Genomic DNA, 20,259 nt, shown 5'->3' on the forward strand with positions numbered 1-20,259 from the left:
TTCTCTGGTTTCCTTTGACAACCTCAAAAATGCACATAAGGTAAACCCCTAAAACCCTCCATGGATTGGAGTGGGTGTGTTTCTCTCTGTCTCTCTGTCCAGGGTGTACTGCCTATCAGCTGAGATCTGCCCCAGTAACCCGTGACTCTTGCGTGGGACAGTGTCGATAATGATGAATGGATAAGGGAAATGAATCAGCGGAAAAAACAAGAGACACGTGGACACAGACCTGTACGTTTCAAAAGACACCCAAAGTGCCACTTTACTTAAATTTTCAAAGTTACAAATAAAAGTTCACGTAGTTGACATGGTGAAGATTTCAATTTCAATCACTGAAGATATCCAATGTTGGGAGGCAAAGCAGGGCCTCCTCTCTGCTTTGACTTCATATGTGTCCTCCCAGCTCAGGAGCAGCTTCTCCCTCTAGTGTCCATGCACAGTCAAAAAGCCTCAGCAGCCCTACTCACCGGTTAGTAAAATAATAGCGAGCTGCGAGACCCCACAGATTCGCACTGTAGGCCTTGCAGTTCACTTGTCTACACTGCTATCACTCTGAAAAGTAACTTCCTACCTCCTGAGATTGGGAGAAGAACCGAAAAGACACTAGACAGCATCAACATAGCAACAAAGTATTGTAGCAGCCAAATAGGCATCACGTTCTGTTTGAGATGCATAGAGCTAGACCTGGCCAAGGAAATCTCTCTTTTACAGAAACACGATGAGAAACATGCAACAACAACGACAATACATCTTTAATCTCATTGCTTCCTGGGCTTTCTTGGAACATTCAAGATCAACAATTAAATAATTTACAATCCTCCATGAAATAACGGGAAGAGAGGGATCATCTCAGAGCCTGGAACTGTGGCAGCGAGTTGGGGAGACATTGTTGAACACTGGCAGGAGCCCGACGGTGGAACACGGAACATGAAGATGGTCTGCTGATAGATCAACAGGGAAGGCAATCCACGAACTGGATTCCCTGGAGCAAAAACATATTTACATCCAACACATCAGCTAATGTATCTGGGCTCACAGACTGACCAGAGATTCCGACATACAGTGGTAAGAGTGACAAGAGAATGGAGGGAGCGATATCATTGAGAAGTGTCTGTTTTAGCAGGAGTTGCAGGTTTGTGGAGAAGTACAAGCAGAGAGCTGACAGCTCCAGCAGAACCGGGGCTCGACAGTTGTTGAAATGTAATAAGCTTTCAGTTTTTTTGTCTGTGGAAACAGTGAAACACTTGAAAATGAAGAGGCTGGTTTGAAGGTCGCTGAAGAGACAGATTTGGATGACGGGCCGGGATTACAAGAGTGGGTTCTGGGGCCAAAAGATGGACTGCTGCCAAAGATATCTGGAGGAAGAGACACTGGAATGGCTTCAGATCTGTGCTGAGTTAACGGAGTTTCATGGTCAGCTGATGGCAAAGTAAAATGGAGCAGAGCTACCAAACGTAGCCGATTTCATCATCCTTGTCCTCTTCCTCGTCCTCGTCATCCTCAATGGTTCCCCGTGGGTGGATCCGGCCCCGTCTCTTCTTCTGCCGGCTCCGTCCACTCTGTAATGAGTCCTCCTCCTGGTCATCGAGGAGAATGACTGCTCCACCACTGCCAAAATCCCCTGATGTCTCCTGGTCTTCATCTGCAGACAGACAAGCCAAAACAAAGAAAGCTTGAACACAGAAAAAGTCACAAATGAGTAAAGGGAAGATAAAGATTAAAAATCAAGAAGATTTCCTTCCAACTCTTTACACATGTTCTTTTTTACTATTGCCCTTGGCTAATTAGAGTTCCTGTAGTTTTATTTTTCCTCAACTCAGGTTTGGTCCCTGCCCAGCGTGTTTAAGCTGCTTTCCAGCTCAAACACACCTAATTCAAATGAGTGAGTCGTTATCAAGCTTCTGCAGACCTTGAAGGTGTCCCAAACATTTTAAAATCAAGTACAGCGCTGTCATAGCGGAGAATTACGACAAGACTGCAGTCTGCGTCTGTAAAAAAACACTGCCGTGAAACAGACGAATGGTTTGGTTAAAAATGTTTTAATGTGTTCAAGGAGACTTTGAAGATTCACTGACCTTTATTCCACCGTCAACATGAAGTGACCTTCATGGTTTTTGAAATATCTAAACTGGGTGGGTCAAGCACGTAGGTTAAAACTGGTCGGCAACCGAATTCCATCTGGCTGGTGGGGCGACGTGGCAACACAGTATGAACACCAGAGTGAAAACACACGAGCTGAAGGCTACAGACATTGTGTTCCACGAGGACTTGGTCTGCAGGGAAACGCTAAAGCAAACCGCATTTCAGATCTTTCTGCAAACTTTCCAAATACAAGTCAAAATTAGGTCCTTTGTTGTATTTTGAGATGGGTTGCCATTTAGAAGGACTTACGAGGAACAAATAGAGGACATGGTTTTTTGGACATTTTATGGTATATTGCACTGGGAGGCATCATTAAAAAGTGGCATAAACTTACTCAGGCTTTTTGAGAAGACATTCAATTAAAGGTCTTCATAAAGTATTATAGTTATTATAAAATTGTCCTTCAGAGTCCTTCAGCTTAAACCAACCCCAAGTTTTCTTTTTTTTTATTAGATTCAGCTGTACTTGGCGATTTGTCCTAATTAGCCTTAGTGAGACAAGCACTTCCTGAACATGTTTTCAGTTCCTCGGTGAAAGCCTAAACAAGCTATAGTTGCAGACTTTTGATAGAAGAACTAAATTACACTGAACCAACTAAATTTGTGACCAGCACACATAAAAATCGTACCACCATCCAACACAATGCAGAGTCAAGGGGAAAACCTCACCAGTGATGTCCAGCTAATAGGGGACTGTTGCTGAATCTAGAGTGGCCACATTGTGAACAGAAGTCATTATCTCAGTTTCCGCCTGAAGCCTTTTCAGAAATTGGTGCCAAGACATCCTTCTGAGTTCAGTTCAAAACAGACTGTTTACACCTGGGTACAGCATTACTCTGGCTGAGTGACATTCACAGTGATGAAATCAGTTTGGTGTCCTTGTGCTTCGGCTGCCGAGTGGAGAGCTGCTGTGTTGCCACCTGTTTGTTCTGTGCAGGGCAAGAGGGGAGAACGCCGGGCAACTGGAGCCGGAGGCCACTCAGCCAGAGTCAGACGAGGTTGTTAGACCAGAGACAAAGGACTGCTGCTGTCCCTCTTTCTGTGTGTGTGTGTGTGTGTGTGTGTGTGTGTGTGTGTGTGTGTGTGTGTGTGTGTGTGTGTGTTGTTGGGATTTAAATCTGTTCTCAGAGTCGCATTATATGAGGAACATATTATATATCCTCATGAGGAAAACATTGCATTTCTGAGTCTAACATATTTGACGAGACTAAAAAATAAATCTATTTCTACACTCATGGGATGAACATTTACTGTTCTTCACATCACGTCTTCCTTATAAACAAAGTTTAGCTTTTTGGTAAAAACGCACATATTTCCCGATCAGGCTAAGGTTAGGGAGGGTTAGGGTTGGACAAGTAGTAGTTCGTAGTAGAGTCAGTAGGTAATTGTTCACACGCACCCAAGGACATAGCTATATGGTTTGATTTGATCAGGTCAAGGAAAACACTAAGTTAGGTCAGCTGGAGTCGCGGTTGACGATGCGATGTCCCCAGAATGAATGAAAGATTGTTTCTCGTGTTTCGTGTGTGTCTGCTGGACAGACACCTCATCAACGCTGAAAGCAGAAATTACTGGCTTTGGACTGGAATGGTATTCAAGTGAGCTGTAATCGGTGCCAGTGAGTTGGCTGTTTGATTTGTAATCAGTATGTCTGCCTGAATACTTTTTGGCTAATTATTGTTCACTTTGTTCATCAATAGAATCCCTCTGCCATTGATTTGCAGCAAAGTGCTACTATTGGCTTCTTGACCCTTCTCTTTGAAATTCTGCTGCTGTGTTATTGACAGATTCTGACATGTCAGTGCACCTAAATATTTATACATCAGACAAGCATGAGCTGTGCATCCATCCTGCGCTCTTAAGTGTATCTTATATCAATGCATCAACCAGCTGCGTTTGTTTGTGCTCCTTCTCAAGGCACGACTCAGTCATTTCTTTGAATTTGTATTTATTCACATTGTTTTTTTTGGCATCGCTCTCTGCCGACAAGTGTGGCAGGTTTACTTACTTAACTCACGAGGTGCTGGTGTTTTATCAAGGCAACAGGAGTCGGATATCAGAAGCAGATAGAATCAGACATATTAGAAACAGCCTGGCTGGCTCCAGAGGCTCGCCTAATGTTATCTGTTCTCTAAATAATAACACAGCCACAGCTAAAGATAAAGACACACAGGAAGAGTTACTGAGCGAAGAAATACAACAAAGCGGCAATCATGTTTTTTTTTCTTCTTCTGTGTTTCACTGGACAGCATGTAATGAATAAAGGGTTTACAGTCTCTTTGGTCTTCAGAAGATTAGACAGTCTTACATGTGTCCATCTGGAAATAAGGCACACTGAAAATTCTGGAAGACGGTTAGATAAAGTGAAGCCAATAAGGGCAATTTCAATCAAGCGTGTTGAGATCAAGGAAATGTGTGAACATCTGATTTTGTGTGTGTGTGTGTGTGTGTGTGTGTGTGTGTGTGTGTGTGTGTGTGTTCACTGGGATCTTACCACAGTTGGGGTTTCCTTGTTTTCTTGAGCCAGCGATCTCATTTCCATATTTGTCAACACACCAACATTGTCCGGTGCTGCCGTGACACTGGGTTGGTTTGAAGTAGCCCTCCTCAGTACAACGTGGGATATAAGAGCCTGAGCACAAAGAAAAGATGGGGATGGGATGAGACAAACGAGAGAGAGAGAGAGCGAGAGAGCGAGAGAGAGAGAGAGAGAGAGAGAGAGAGAGAGAGAGAGAGAGAAAGGAAGATAACAGGATAAAGGTGAACGTGACAAGACAGAGAGAAAAGAAACAAGGAAAGAGGAGATGGTTAAGAAGGTTTAGCAGCATTAGGTTGATAAAAAAAAAAACCAGAGGCTATAATCTGATCACTGTTCAGCAGAGGTTACTTGAACGTGTCCTGAAGTTTCAACTAAAGTTCTTGTGTATTCACAACGGGGGAAGAACTATCAATTACTGCTGTGAAGGTTGCAGGACAACAACAATGCATCCTGCTTAAGAGGAAGCAGCCACTTTTAATAGAACACACACATAAATACATACATACACGCACACACGCACACACGCACACACACACACACACACACACACACACACACACACACACACACACACACACACACACACACACACACACACACACACACACACACACACACACACACACACACACACACACACACACACACACACACACACACACACACACAGCTTTTCCTTTACCTTCATTCGACCCACCCACGTCTCATTTTTCAAGCTGTTTTGTCGTGAGGCCAAACACTGAGCAATCTGCTTGGCAAGGACTGAGGACATGAGTAGAAAATGCCTATATGTCCTTTGTCTTGTCCAATATCGGACTCGAAAAGAGCTAAATGAGTTCGTTCAGGGTGTGAGCATGTCGGTTCAAGAGCATGTGACAGCAAGTCTCTCAGACTGACCTATAAGGCTCTTTCTTCGACTCTGATTCTGGATCCTGCTCTTCTCATTCTGACAAGGCAGCCCTGCAGTGAGAGAAAAACACAGAATAGATTAATTAAAGGGGCCAGTCCTGTCTTCAAAGCAGCCAAAAACTGAAACAAGCCCTTCTTTGCTGCATTATTTAGTCAAGTTGCAAGATGTTGTTAATGTTCACACTCTCTGTTTACATTCACAACTATTTTTTTCAATCGCTGAATCTCATCTTTATTCACCTTCTCATTTATGTGAGGTTATACATGTATATTTACGACTAATGGAGCTCTCTCCACACACACTTAATCCTTAATCTTGTTGCGTTTCCATCTTGAATCAGACAAACCCTTATCAATCCATTCCTTCAACTTCTCCTATCAACTGCACTTTACATTTTGACAGTCTAGCTTGTTTGTTTGTCCTTAAAAGCCTCTTAGGCTAAAGAACACAATAACGATTGTTAGAAGACAGTTTGTTCGATTAACATGTTATTTGGGGGAAAAAAGCAAGCTCTCACGATAAAGGAAAGCGTTTTTGAAAATCTGGCTTTGCTGAGGGGAAGTGGTTGGTCAGACCTGATGTATGCACACAAGGTCATACATTTAAAACATGTAAAAGGGTGGCATCATAACATCAATGAGGTTGGTATATTGTAATTAAAGTGGTATTCTTTATGCCATTGAACAGAAACATAGTTGATTAAAAAAAAAAAAAAAAAGACATGATGTGGCAGACTGCTTATACCCAACAGGTAAGAATAACTTTACAATTACTTGTACAAAAGGTTTTGATGGGTACAAAGACCATGTTGGATGAGCCAGAAATCACAGAGATGGCAGGGACGTCCCAAAGCTTCGTCTGCTCTAATTAGATCTAAAAGTGAGTTCAGACCTTTCAATTGCTTCTGCTTTTTTTTTTTTTTATGTTGTGAGAGTGAATGAGTCCAACAGTGTTTGGCCTTGCTTTAACATTTTCATTAATAAAGATCACAAAGGGAATCCCCAGTCTCTTCAGAGTCTCTTCAGGAAACACGATGGGAACCATTCCTCTAAACCACATATGTGTCATGAATACATTTAAAATCCAATTTCCGTGAAAAAAAACGTGACAGACACAGCGGGCCAGTGTTAAAAGAAAGCCTCACGACATTTACAATAATAAAAAAAAAAAAGAAGAGATATTCCTTAACCCTCCTTAAAGAAAACCTGCATGTGTGAACATTCTGTCATACTTTTTGTAACTTAATGTCAAGTGCAAAACGTCAAGTGTGAAACAAGCCCCATTATTGTAGATAACCCACGTCAATGTCCTCTAACTCATTGTTCTTTCCCCTGCTTTCACACCTCCAAAGGCTTCTATTTTTGGCCAAATCAGTTTTTTTTAGCACTCGCTCACCTTCAGGTTTCTGGAAGCAGTAGCACCACTCATTGTTAGACAGCTTGCCATCCTTGAAGGAGTCACAGGAATTGAAGAGAGGCTTCATGCACAGCTCATACTTGTCCAAGTAGATGGCACTCAGCTCTGATTGGTCGAGCAGGAGGTCAAAGTTCATGTCTAACTTGTTGAACATCCAGCCCAGTGAGTCCTTACAGATGGGCAAGATGCTGGTGTCAAAGTCTAGTGAATAAAAAAATAAAAATAAAGGAGAAAAACGACACAGTGAGGCAAAAATTTCAGGAACATGTCCAGGTGGTACAAATTATTATCCTTTCAAGAATCACAGTGAGATTTGAGTGTGTGTGTGTGTGTGTGTGTGTGAGTGTTTTCAGTGGCAGAGCTGAAATATGTTGAGACATGTTGACACTACAGAAAACACAGCAGGGTCACTGTCAATGGCCGCCCCCACGGGGAACAAAGAAGCTCCGTCTGTCCAGCAGAGAAAGCGCAGACATATACATATCGCGAGGAGATGTACTCACGTCCAGTGGCGGAGTCAAAGCTGTCAGAGGATTTGAGGTCTCTGTTGGCGTCGAGGTGAAGAACTCCAAACCAGTCCTTCAGCCTGGCAGCCAGACTGTGTAGCTCTGTGTCAGTGCAAGCTGCACACACACACACACACACACACACACACACACACACACACCACACACACACACACACACACACACACACACACACACACACACACACACACACACACACACACACACACACACACACACACACACACACACACACACACACACACACACACACACACACACACACAAAATAATGAGAGGAGGTGAAGCTGTCAATCTACGTGGTGTCATCTTCGGGAAGCCCCCACCCCACCCCACCCCCAACAATTCCTTTTCGCTTCTTATCAAACTTTCATTTCTGCTGTGTACTTTCGCTTTGTATACCTTCGATTCTCTTCCCTCATCCTACTTTTCTTCTTGAGCAAACACAGTGGAGTGGTAACACATACTCAACCGCTGCTATCTCTTGACGGTTGCCATGGGAACCCAATCTGACATGCACGTACACACATATACAGCAGATATACCGGAGTTTTCGTGTCTGCTGTCATTTCATTCCACTTAGTATTTATTGGTTATTTCCTATTCAAATGAATGGGGTATTTGTGTGGGGAAACTACACGCTCACAATGATACACATCACCCGTGGACCAAGGTCTGTTTAAATTCATGTGACTTGCCCTCACAGGGAAAATAAATGGATGCCTTCAGGTGAGGGGCCACTTGCTGTATTTTATTCAGATAAATCTGTGAGGGCTGGTGTTTATATGCATCGGACTACTCTGCGCAAATAAAACAAAACCTGACCCTACGCTGTCACGCAAGCTGATGCTTCTCACCGACATGCCTCCCAAAGAGAGCACCAGCTGAACAATATATCTAATGATACCCCTTAATTTAAAGTATAAACCAGAAGAAAGAAATCCCTCGGGACTGACAGGGTCTGCCTGCAATTCAAGCAGACCTCTGCCTCTGCCTGTCTAACTCCCAGACTATGTCTGTCAATCTCCATCCTGCCTTCTTTTTCTCTCCTGCATGTGATTGACATATTTTTTTTCCTCATTCTTTTTCTTTTGAGAGCTTGATAAATGTGCCTGGAGGACAAGAGCCATTCTCCACCTCGTACCCAGCCTGCCAATCCAAACGCCCCGACTCGGTCGTGGAGGACGGAAAATGCAGAACGAGGTTGTTAGCATTCCTGTAGCACTGTGATTTTAGAATTGAAGCAGTTTCCTTGGTTTCAAAGGTTTTCAAAGTGTCATAAGGATTTTATCCCAAAAAAAAAAAAAAGGAATTCTTTTGTAGCAATCAATAGAATGAGAATTGCAGCAATCAATATAAGGTAAAGCACACCATAGTATTCAAATGAACTGAATATCACACACAGTCAAGCTTAAGTCATTTTCCCTTGCAGGTAACTTCCATTGACTTCCATTCATATCCAGCAAACTTGCACTGAACTCAAATCTGCCACTTGCCTAATCCTAAATGTAACCTTTACATAACTCTAACCATCACCTGAAAAAGAGAGGGGTGTGTGTCACAAACCTAAAAACCTCAAGTGCGTAACAGTGAAAGGTGTGAGAGTTTTGAACAAACTGAGCATTTATCTAAACCAAAGTGAAAGCATGAACCTGTCTCAGAAAATTTTTAGGGGTATGATCATGAAGAGGACCACGGAAGGAGGTCTTAAAGACTGTAAACAGGAATATACATATATAAATTATTGTATAGTTGATTGATATATGAGGATACAACAAACCTCATCAATAATAATATACATTTGAATCTGTGAAGATACATAAAGGTGGGCCTGAGTGTGTTCATGCATGCACTTTGTTCAGTTTTGTGGCTTGCTGCTGACTGTATACTGTATGCATGCACACACACCCACCCACACACCCACACACACACACACACACCCACCCACACACCCACACACCCACACACACACACACTCACACACTCACACACACACACACACACACACACACACACACACACACACACACACACACACACACACACACACACACACACACACACACACACACACACACACACACACACACACACACACCAGATTTTCATCTAAAAATGTAATGGTTTTCTTGATTAAGATTTGATTTTTGCCCCCATAAGGCTGCCAAATCCCCATAATGCACGTGAGTAAAAAGATTCTGGTCCCGACAACAAAATATATTGAGATCCACAAACACATACAGCAGTATTTATTGAAATACCGATAACAGAGGAGATTGGATGCCTTGTGACAACCTGGATTCCCCTTTGCTGTTAGTGGATCAGGGCGTCTGCAATACAACATCAAAGGAAATGTGTACTTGCAACACACACAACCATGTGACACACATATAAAAGCACTGCCGACGCAAACACACAAACCTGCCACAGACCCAGTGGGAGTTTTTAAGCAGGTCTTCCCATGCTGGGCCGAGAGATAATGGCCTCTTGCTCATTAGAAGAGTTTCTGTTTTTGTTTGAGTCATTATCCCCCTTCCCCCATTATCCCCCATTGCTGAATCATGTTCTGCACCCATTTATGTACACCAAGATATGCCTGAGCACATGACCACAGAAACCCCCACGCGCTTTGCAGTTATTTTTTGGGTCTGTGGGTAGCCGCCTCAAAAAAACCAGCAGACGCCTCAGGTAACAGACAGCAGCCTAGAAAAAGACAAATAAGGTTTATCTGGCTGGCTAACCCAGTGACATTACCTCTGGAATTCAAAGGTGGTCTGCATGTGTCTGTGTTGTGTTATAATCCTTCAGGGCTAGACAGATAACACTTCAGAGTGCCCTTCATTTCCACGATTTGCAGCAGAGTAAGAGAGAGCAAAATACCAACAGCGCAACATGATTAGTCCCCACCTCCTATATACAACGCTCCTAGAGGTGCAAGTGTATCCAGTCGCATGTTTCTGCACACAAAAATTGCAACGATTTAATCCTCTGTTCATTTGTATGAACACACTTCATCCGCCCATCAGTTTTTCCACCTCGCCATCGTGCTTTCAAAAACCACTTATTGCCATTTGCTTTTGTGATTCTTTTGTTGCCTCCGAAGACTCCTTGAATTGCTTGTTCATTTCCAATTTCTCACGTCTTCCGCAACTTTGTCAGTTTACCGAGATTCAGCGCGAGTCACTTATCATACTTACCCACCCCAGTTTCCGTATGTTACTTAGAAGACCACTTTGATCTGTCCCACTCTCCTTTTTCTTTTTCTCACCTAAATTGCTTTGAGGGCTTCATTTCCCGTTTCCCTCCTTACACATCCCTCCACAGACTCCAGATATCCGTTTTTCACCCCCTACCTTTGATATATATACTCCCTTTGTCCCTCTTCTTATTGCACATTTTCTCCCTCTGACTTCACTGCTCTCTCCATCTTTTCCCCTCCAGTCTCCTGGCCATTGCACTGTGGCCAAGAATGAGTCTCAGCGGAGCCCTCTTATCTTTTTTCTCTGCGTGACCGAAATTGTTTCAGTCAGGTCCGAAGCTGTTGCCTCTGTTGCGAGTCTTTTTGTAGGGCATTGAGTCAGAGAGGTGAAGCTGACAACACTCACACACTCGGACAGAACACACAGAGAGGAAAGTGCCCTGTCGTAGCTAGTGGACCCGCTGTTTGACTTTATCAACCTGAAGGAGGGAAAACAGCGCAAACACCTGAAAAAATGGCTTCTCTTGAATTGAAACTTAAATATGCTTGAATATTCACAAAATATATATATATATATATATATATATATATATATATATATATGTATCGTATAGTCATCGATGCAGTAAGTAAATTAACGATGTTGTCGCAAACTTTCGAGTCTTTGTTTCTTTTCTTGTAATTGCACAAATAGATGGCAAGGTTGACAATAGAATTGACAGACACCTAAAAGCAACAGTAACAGTTTGTTACAATGTGACACTGCCCTCTCCTTTTCTAATTTACTACCCACTAACCGCCAACCGATGCAGTAGAACCTCAGAGTCTGGTTATGCAGACATTTCTCCTGTCACTTGTGCTCATATGGGATTGCTGTAACAGGCACCAAATAAAATGAATTGAATTGACAAAAGATTTGATAAAAGTGACTGACTAACCAAATTGGTGACATTTTTTTTGTAGTGAGGAAAAGCTGGGGCACCCTAGAAAAAACCCCTCTGCACACAGGAAGACTTCATTTTCTTTTCATTTACTTATCTAACAGTATGGAATAGTTTCTGTGAGATCATACATGGTGCGTCTGGTGTGTGAAATATTTACTAGTGCGTCATAGCAAACATTAGTAAGTCTTATGCTTGAAAAAGTTGACAGTTCAGTGCCTTGTCAGGTTTAAGAAACTGGTAGATCTCTTACTTTTGAATAACTGACTTTCATATATATATATATATATATATATATATATTTCTTATCAGTAAATCTGTTACTTACTAAAAGAAGTTTTAACTGAAAAGGACAGAAAATTGGCAGCAGTCTGAATGGAGAGTTGTTAGCCTTGGGCCAAGAAGTTGTTATGTCTCCACATCTCTGTATTAACCCTGCTGAAACCAGTGGCGACTTGCGCTTCCAAAAGGAAAGAAAGATACACTCTTCTGCCAGATTGCCAAAGATCAACTTCCACTCAAAGACCACTTGACAGGGAACCTTTGCCAATGAGACTTTCCCTACATAAGAAGCTATCGATCACGCCTGTGGGTCAAATATCAAACACTGAATCATAGCTTGAAATGACCTTCTTCCCTTTCTATCCCTTTACCTCTCACCCTGTATTTCCTTGCTTCTGCTATCTTTCATGTCTTCCAACCTAGATCAGCAGAACCTGGTAGCAGAAAAAAAGATACAACTATCCATCAGTTTTTTTTTTTTATACACGTGGCTGTAGAAAAAAACGACTTGCTGAATGAGGGTAAGTAAAACTAAAGTGCATAAGATAGAGCAGCACTGAGGGTATGTGTGTGGGCAAATCACAGGAAACTTGTAGCTAATTTAAAATGTGAGACATGCATGTGTACATAGACCTATACATACAAATTATAGTTGATTCTTTGAAATAAACACGTGGAGGTAAAAATGTGCTTTAGTAATCTTTTATGTAATTAAAACATTTAGTGCAATCTTTGAACCCACATTTATAGTGTTTGTCACATATTTTCTTTTTGTTTAAATAGCATATTTCATGACACACATTTCTTTTGTTCTTTTATAGTTGAGCACAAACAACACAGTCATAAGCAGAGGTTTCGATCGTGACTGCCATCACAAGGTGGTTGTGAACAACTCTCCCAAATTAAATATGCTGTCATTTCCTCCGGCTGGTCATAAGATAAATGTGTCCTCCAGACTCAGTAATGCATAACTTTAAACATCAGAAGATGTCAGGCTCTGAATTCTTCAATAGGTCTCTTTTATCATCCATAAAGGATTAACTAAGTTTGTCTTATAAAATAAAGGGAGTGGTTTTCAATCCAGGCTGTGGAAAAGGTGCGTCGTGATCACCTTGAGACATCAGGAGCACGGTCTGATCAGATCAAGATTAAAGGGAGATGGAAAGGAAACAGAGAGTGATGGAAGTGGGGGAGAGAGATGACATTTCTTAACAAGGCAACAGAAGGAGAGAGAAAGGAACTGTGACAGTCAGGCGCAAGAAATGTGGAAGATATAAGGTCAGATTCATTAAAAAGATACAAGGGTATGTCTGATTTTTTTTTTTTTTTGCTCCAAGCTATCAGCTTTCCAGGACAATCTCACTGGCAGTGAGTTGAAGTTAGCCTAGATAATGATCAGTAATACACTGTCTGCACAAACAGGGAGCGAGTCAAGTGGAGATGGAACTGGGACAGATATAGTTTGAGCCTGAGAGAGGGCAAACCAGTTAACATAGCAGTTTTAGATGCCTAAATTTATCCAGAAATTTATGTAATGTATGCAGTGATAAATGATAAATTACATTATGGCCGGGATACATTAACGTCTTTATCGCCAAAAATCCTGATATATATATGACATATATATATTGTAAATGTTGACTTGAAAAAAAAAAGTATGTAGAAGATCACTATAATAAATGAATAACCAGGATCAAAATCACAATTTCCCCAACACCTACAACACACGCACACACTTGTTTTAATGGTGTACAATCAGCTTTGAGAAGCAATAAATAGGAAAACAAACTCCCACTTGGCAAAAATAGTATCACTCTAAGGGTTAAATTAGAATTCATGCAATGTGAGCAGAATGGGGAGAATAGGAGGATCCCTGTTATTCCAACTCTGGGTTGTTTATGCATTCCTCCAAGGAGGTTAGTTCCACTGCTATCCTTGTAGTGATAAATAGCCTAAATACTTTCTTGTGCTCGGTACACAGAGCACGTCTAGAAAGAGGGTACGTACAAACAAACAAACAAACAAACAAACAAACAAACAAACAATGCAACTTCTCTTAAATTAATGTGATTGGTAGTTTGGACAGTTGCAATAGTGCAGCGCTTTTAACAGCAGTCAGTTTATTCTGCTAAATATTGCAAATTGTAACTGTAATTATCATCAGTAAATGAGAGACATTACAACTATCATCATTTCCACCCTCACTGATCTGTTATTGCTAATCGTGGTTTATCTCAGCTGGTTATAATTCATGCCTGATCTACAATGAGTGAATGCGCCTCTTTGGGCGGGTTTGCATTAACGTGACAGCGTATACCTTGTCAGGAAATGTTAGTGCATGAGAAAATGACCATTACAGCTTCAAAGAGAATAGTCAAGATAGTGTCAATATGACTTGGTAAAAATGCTCCACAGGCACTCCTCAGCCTGGTCAGCGCTCTGAAAGAAAAAAATAATAAAAAAAATCCCTGTGCAATTGGCAGGCGTTAGAAGAAGATAGGAAGTGTGGTGGCAGAAGAGAGGAGAGCACAATCTGTCCTCCTGTGCGCTCTCTGTGGAGCGTTCAGACAGGGATGCCAGGAAGAATTTAATTTAGCGAGGGGATTTCGCCCGCTTATCCTCAGTTTCTTTGTTTCGTCAATGTCTTTGTTCAACAGTAGCTGACAGTAAAAGAAATATTATTACTTTAAAAATGTCATTGACCATAACTGGCAGTGACTTGGGCCTTTCCACACATGAGCTGCTGTATCATTTTGTGTCGGCTCGAGTCATTGTTTTACGCGAGGAAGTGATGATATAAAAAGTCACAGGCGTTATGCCTTGGGAGGCGATGACGGATCAAATGGAATCCACAGCATCTGTGCTGCAGCCGTAACCTTTGCTGACAAAAAAGAGACAGCAGCGATGGATCTGCAGCCACATCACGATTGAATATCCATTAAGAAGAATTTTAATTAGTCATTAAAAGAAAAAAAATATAGAGAAATGAACAATTAACACATACAATTTACCGAATTATAATCATCATCATTGACATTTGTTTTTTAAACTTTTCCCGCCAACCAGTGTGTTTCCCTTTCCTATTGAGGACTACAATTCAGCAAAGTCACAAACAGATGCCACTATGTAAATGCTAAGACGTAGTCACAATCCTCCGAACAAAGTATTAAAAAAGAAAAAAAGAAAAAGAAAACTGGCAGAGAGCACTCGAATGCAGAGTTAGAGCTTGAACCTAACACTCTCACAAAATGATGGATTAGAGGCTGGAGACAGACAATAAATGAGCAATAGATAGAGACAGGAGAGTATGGAGGGGGAGGGAAGTCTGGGAGAGATGTCACTGACAAACACACCTGTGCCCCACTTTGCTGCAGCCACTTTGAAAAATAAAGGTTATTACTGTGACTGACGCAGAGACACTCAGAAATATATGTGAAGCCTAGTGTTGGAAAAGAATATCACAATTCACTCTAAATAAATAGCATGCTGCAGCACATATTTGATGTTTGACAATCGTTTAAAATCACGGTAATGAATGATACAAAGGGGATGAAAAGATAAAGGCCGATCTATAAGTGCTGCTGGATGCTTTCACTTAATCACAGACATTACACTGACGGTATACCACTGCAAGAAAGTAGATTAGCTCCTTTCCCAGCATGCCTTCTTCTTTATGATAGTGCAGGAAAAAAAAAAAGGAACAACTGGATAGACACATAATGTTATATACAAATATTGCCTGTGTTCAGATGTTGTTTGGCGTCAAGTGTTCACTCTACATTTCAATAAAAAAGCCTTAATGTCAACCTGAAAATGTAATCAGTATAATAAAAATAGTCTTTCTGCTCGCCGACGTGCAAAAAAAGCGCTTCTTATTTTAATGATGGGAAAAAATGTTTTGCTGCTCAACCACCTGTCGTAAAACAGACAATGATTAATGAGCATCTGAAGTCTAAATTTACCTCTTGCTATGGAGAAAATGAGCGAGGGAGCATTAACCGAGCGAGATCGAATGAGGTCGGGGTTTTTAACTCAGGTTTAATCAGTGAAATCAAAGCAGGTGCTTATAATTAGACCTCGAAGATTAAGGTGTGGCTAAAGTGCAACTTTGTTGAATTAACTCTAATGAACTGGAATAAATACTTCTGGGGTTTGTTCACTTCTTGTGTACAGTGACGCCATTAAAATGATTAAACTCTCTTAAACAGTTTGACTGAATTTGCCCATCATTGATAAGCTGCAGGAAATGACTAGAAGAGCACTAGAGATAATCATGTAGATGAGAATATCAGGGCAGAGTGAGCTCTCTGGCCCCAGCAGAGCTACTCTGGTGTAACAACATGCCAACTCTTCTGTAAGATTAGGTTTGCTTATTATCAACCGTCTCGCTCACTGCCACTGTAATTGGCTTAGCTCTTCCTGTCTGGCTTATTTCTTACTATGTCAGCTCAGTGTGAAGCTTTCGTCATCAGGCCTTCTGCAGAGAGGAGGCTCACAAACTAATATTTCACTAAATATTTTGCCTCTTGACTTTGCTTTTCTGACTGAGCTCCTCTGCTTTCAGAAAGTAAAAAAAAAAAAAACTCCATCTCTGGGTCTAATTTCTGATTTCATATAACGCATACAGAAAATTCAGTTGCATATATGGAAATCTACATTGAATTGACTGCTTTTTAGCATTATTACTTAGAATGATACAATGAAACATTTGCATTACTTCTTTTTAATATACAAGATTAACTTCACTACCATACTGAAGTGATGACCGAAAGGTTATTTTCACATGGTGACGTCCATGGCATCTGCCATTCCTCCAGTCACTGCGCACACAAAAACAAGCCAGCAAATGTTCCCGTTTACTGATAAAGTGATGCTTGTGGAGCTGCAGTCGCAGGCGCAGGTGTTGTGCGAACTGAAATATTTACTAGTCTGGTATGAATGTTTAAACCCAGCGTGAACCTGTGGCTATCGGTAAACACAGGAGTGATTGCACATATCAAACTGCCGCAATCTTTTGACTGTTTCCATAGCGACACAGTCTGACACACTTGCACGCACACGCGCAGTGTTTTCCTCACCGACTGCTACCCCTATCTGTTTACCATTTTGGGTTGCCGACCTAATGAGAGATTCTATCAGGTTGAGAGATGACAAACAGACTCCACTCCTCTGTGCCACCTCTGAATGCACAAACATTTGGATGTGTTATCTGACGTACGGTCTCAGGACGGGCTGTTTTGGAAAGTACATGAATGGTGGATGACGAAGTCAGAGAGAAAGAGGGTAAGTTAGAAATAGGAAATGGGGAAAGCCCTTCCGCGAAGAAAAAAAAAAAAGAGTCGAAGCAGAGAGCCGTGCAGTAAAAATGAGTGTTAAACTGGATGTTGACACTTTGCAAGATCGAGAAATACATTTCTTTGCTTTCAGCTTTTTTACTTTGTTCTGTCCAGTGAGCCAAGCTCTCCGCAAACCAAACACATAATTATATATTGAGCAAAGACAGAGGGGAATTAATTAGACAGCAGTCAAGTTGGTAAAACACTTCTCTTTAAGCGCATCACTCTCTGTACACGCCGTCATTCAGGCTTAAACTAATGGAAGAAGAGCACAAAAAATAGAGGGAGCTGTCATTAATTAGCAGACACTTTAGTTTTTGTATTGAACGTGTCTGGATGAACCTCACGATCCTCATAAATGCTTCTTAATCAGAGAGCGATAAGGAAAGACATGCATCAGCATGGAAGGCGGTGAGGCAGAAAGACAGAACGCCACATGGATAGTTGGATAGACTCACAACAAACGAACAAAGTAAAAACCTCACACTCCCCCGGTTTCGGAGAGAGAGGTCTGTTACAATAACTATCCATCCTTTTCTGTGTTCCTTTCCTTTAGGTTGCATTTCTACGCCACAATCTCCCCATCCATCTGCAGAAATCCTATTTTCATGACAAACAATAAGACACACAGAGTCACTCCATCACTGATCGCTGCAGCTGTCAGCGAATGGGTGGGAGCAATAGGATGGGAGGGAGAGAAAATAACATGAGTAAGGGTAGAGAACTGACAGGAAAGAAATGGAAACACCGTGAATCACCAGAGAGTTTGAGGGATTACCAGTGAAAGCATTTTTGTGTGTGTTGCCGTGAAAGACGTTGGAGCTATTCGGATCCTAAAAATGGCCAAAGCACAGATAATGTTCTTTAGTCATCCGTTTGTCTTGCCACTTAATCTTACCTTTGTTCCTCCAAGAATCCACACGTACGGATTCATACAGTAAGAGCTCAAATCAAGTGAAACAGTGAGAGGTGGCAAGAAGGCTAATGATGTAACAGCGTGGAAATGAGAGGAAATCTGATCTCAAGGATGGATTATTAAAGTGAAAAGCAGCCGTCTAAACAGGAATGCAAAGTACTCACCAGCTCTCTCAGAAGTGGGTGATGGTTTGCTGAATTCCTCCTGACCAGGCAGGCAAGGACACAGTCCGTCACATTTAACTGAGATCATTTTCCCAGACAGGCAACTCTGAAACTCCAATTTGCACTGTGAAAGCAAAACAAACGAAATAAACTGTGAATTTTTATTAAGCACATGAGAAGGGAAACAATAATAGAGTCTGAAAAACCAAACCAAAATACCTAGAGCCTTGCTGACAGGCTCACCTGTTATCATCAATGGGATATGCAAAGCAGCTCTACACTTGATTACAGTCATGAGACTTTATTAGTACATGGTCTGTTGTACTTTTATACTGCATTTTACCAGGCGTTTTACATTATCTGTTAAATTCACACATTTACTGGGTAGTGTTATGTGCTTTGCTTAAGGACACTTCACCATATGTACAAGATGAGGTTGAACCATTACCTGGCAATTAGAAACCAACTGTTCTCTCAACTGAGCCACAGCCAGCAGAGCAGCGTTTTCACTTTCTACTGAATACCTTTATAAATTGTAGTGGAGTTACTAGATAATAATAATAATAAACAAAAAAAACTAGTTACCTGGAATTGGAACTGATACATTATCTTTAATTGTCTCTCTCAGATCGGCTCTCATGGGCGCATACTTGTATAATTGCAGTGTTGCTGTGACACATTAGCTAAACTATTAACGCTGTGTGGGTTGGTCTATTAGCGAGGCACTTGTCTGCAAATCAAATTGGGGCGCGCACATATTAAAATAGTCTGAGATAATCAGTCATCATCAAAGTCCTATATTTTGAACAGCAGGGGCTCACGTGCGGATGTCACAACGTTTGGCTGTCAGGCAGAACTCACCATAACACCTGTTCTTGAAGGAAACAAATATGAAGGAACATGAACTTCCTACAAGGGCACAGCGGCAGACGGCTCTAACAAAGGTAAGTTAACATTTATGTAGGGCCGTGAATAAATTACAGGTGCGGTAAGTGCAGGCTGATGGCTATGTCACTGACAGTCAGACATCTTTCACGCTGCTGTCAGGAGGACTGAGTTTAGGAGTAATAGGAAGCTTCTACTTTGAAACTAGTAACCATAAAGGAAATAGCTGAAAATGTCTGTAATTGTTACAGTGCTATTTTTACAAGAATAATCATCGACTGTGTTACAGGTAAAAGCAGTGGTATTACTGTAAAGACAGAAAATAGACAGTGTACTCTCATCAGTTAAGAGTAGGATGTAGTGCACATAATGTCCAAAGTACAAAGAAACAGATTGTTAAATTTTCTTTTGTTGTTCATGCAGTACATTAATCAAGGTCTCAGACTGACAGTGGAGACCATTCTTTTCCTGCCTCCATTGTTCAGACTGTGCCATTGCATCCCACTGTCTCCACTGTATGAGATAAGAAACACACAGCACAACGAGCATTTAATCACTGTGCTTAATTAAAAGTTTGATATTTAAATTATTCGTTCAAGTATATTTTGTGATACCTGATGCAGAGTTTAACAGCTAACTAACTGGCACCCGTTTGACTCAGTATCAGTGTACTCCTTCAAATACTAGGAGTATCAGTATGACAATCAGGCAGTCATTTGGCCAAATAGCACAACTATACTGTTGATTTTGATGTTTAATGTAATTTAAGCCTCAAAGTGACATATTATATAGATAAAAGGTGAAACTAAAAGTGTGTTAGACTCACTCCAAGATATCTTACATGTTTTCTTCCTATATAGCGGCTTCACTGCAGCACCTGCACCCTCTTAAGAAATAGGATTGTTATGGGACGTCAATAGTTTGTTCTCATAAAACACACAGCTTTGGTGTGGAGTGGAGTATTCATTTTGAGGCAGATTCCAAATAAGAGGGTGCATAGCAT

At 41.3% G+C, this 20,259-nt stretch overlaps 1 protein-coding gene across 1 annotated transcript in view; it reads right to left on the reverse strand.

The window, feature by feature from the left end:
• Positions 1-231: 231 nt before the first annotated feature.
• spock1 (SPARC (osteonectin), cwcv and kazal like domains proteoglycan 1) overlaps positions 232-20,259 on the reverse strand; it is a 114,330-nt gene continuing 94,302 nt past the window's right edge. Inside the window, exons 7-13 of the mRNA XM_080466057.1 lie at positions 18,372-18,495; positions 7,510-7,629; positions 6,986-7,207; positions 5,578-5,640; positions 4,636-4,773; positions 1,450-1,642; positions 232-982 (exon numbers count right to left, since the gene is read on the reverse strand). Coding sequence (XP_080322183.1) covers positions 850-982; positions 1,450-1,642; positions 4,636-4,773; positions 5,578-5,640; positions 6,986-7,207; positions 7,510-7,629; positions 18,372-18,495 — 993 coding nt within the window. The 3' untranslated portion in view covers positions 232-849. The remainder of the gene's footprint in view (positions 983-1,449; positions 1,643-4,635; positions 4,774-5,577; positions 5,641-6,985; positions 7,208-7,509; positions 7,630-18,371; positions 18,496-20,259) is intronic.

The sequence above is a fragment of the Lipophrys pholis genome (genome assembly GCF_963383615.2).
Source record: "Lipophrys pholis genome assembly, chromosome: 6".
NCBI lineage: Eukaryota > Metazoa > Chordata > Actinopteri > Blenniiformes > Blenniidae > Lipophrys > Lipophrys pholis.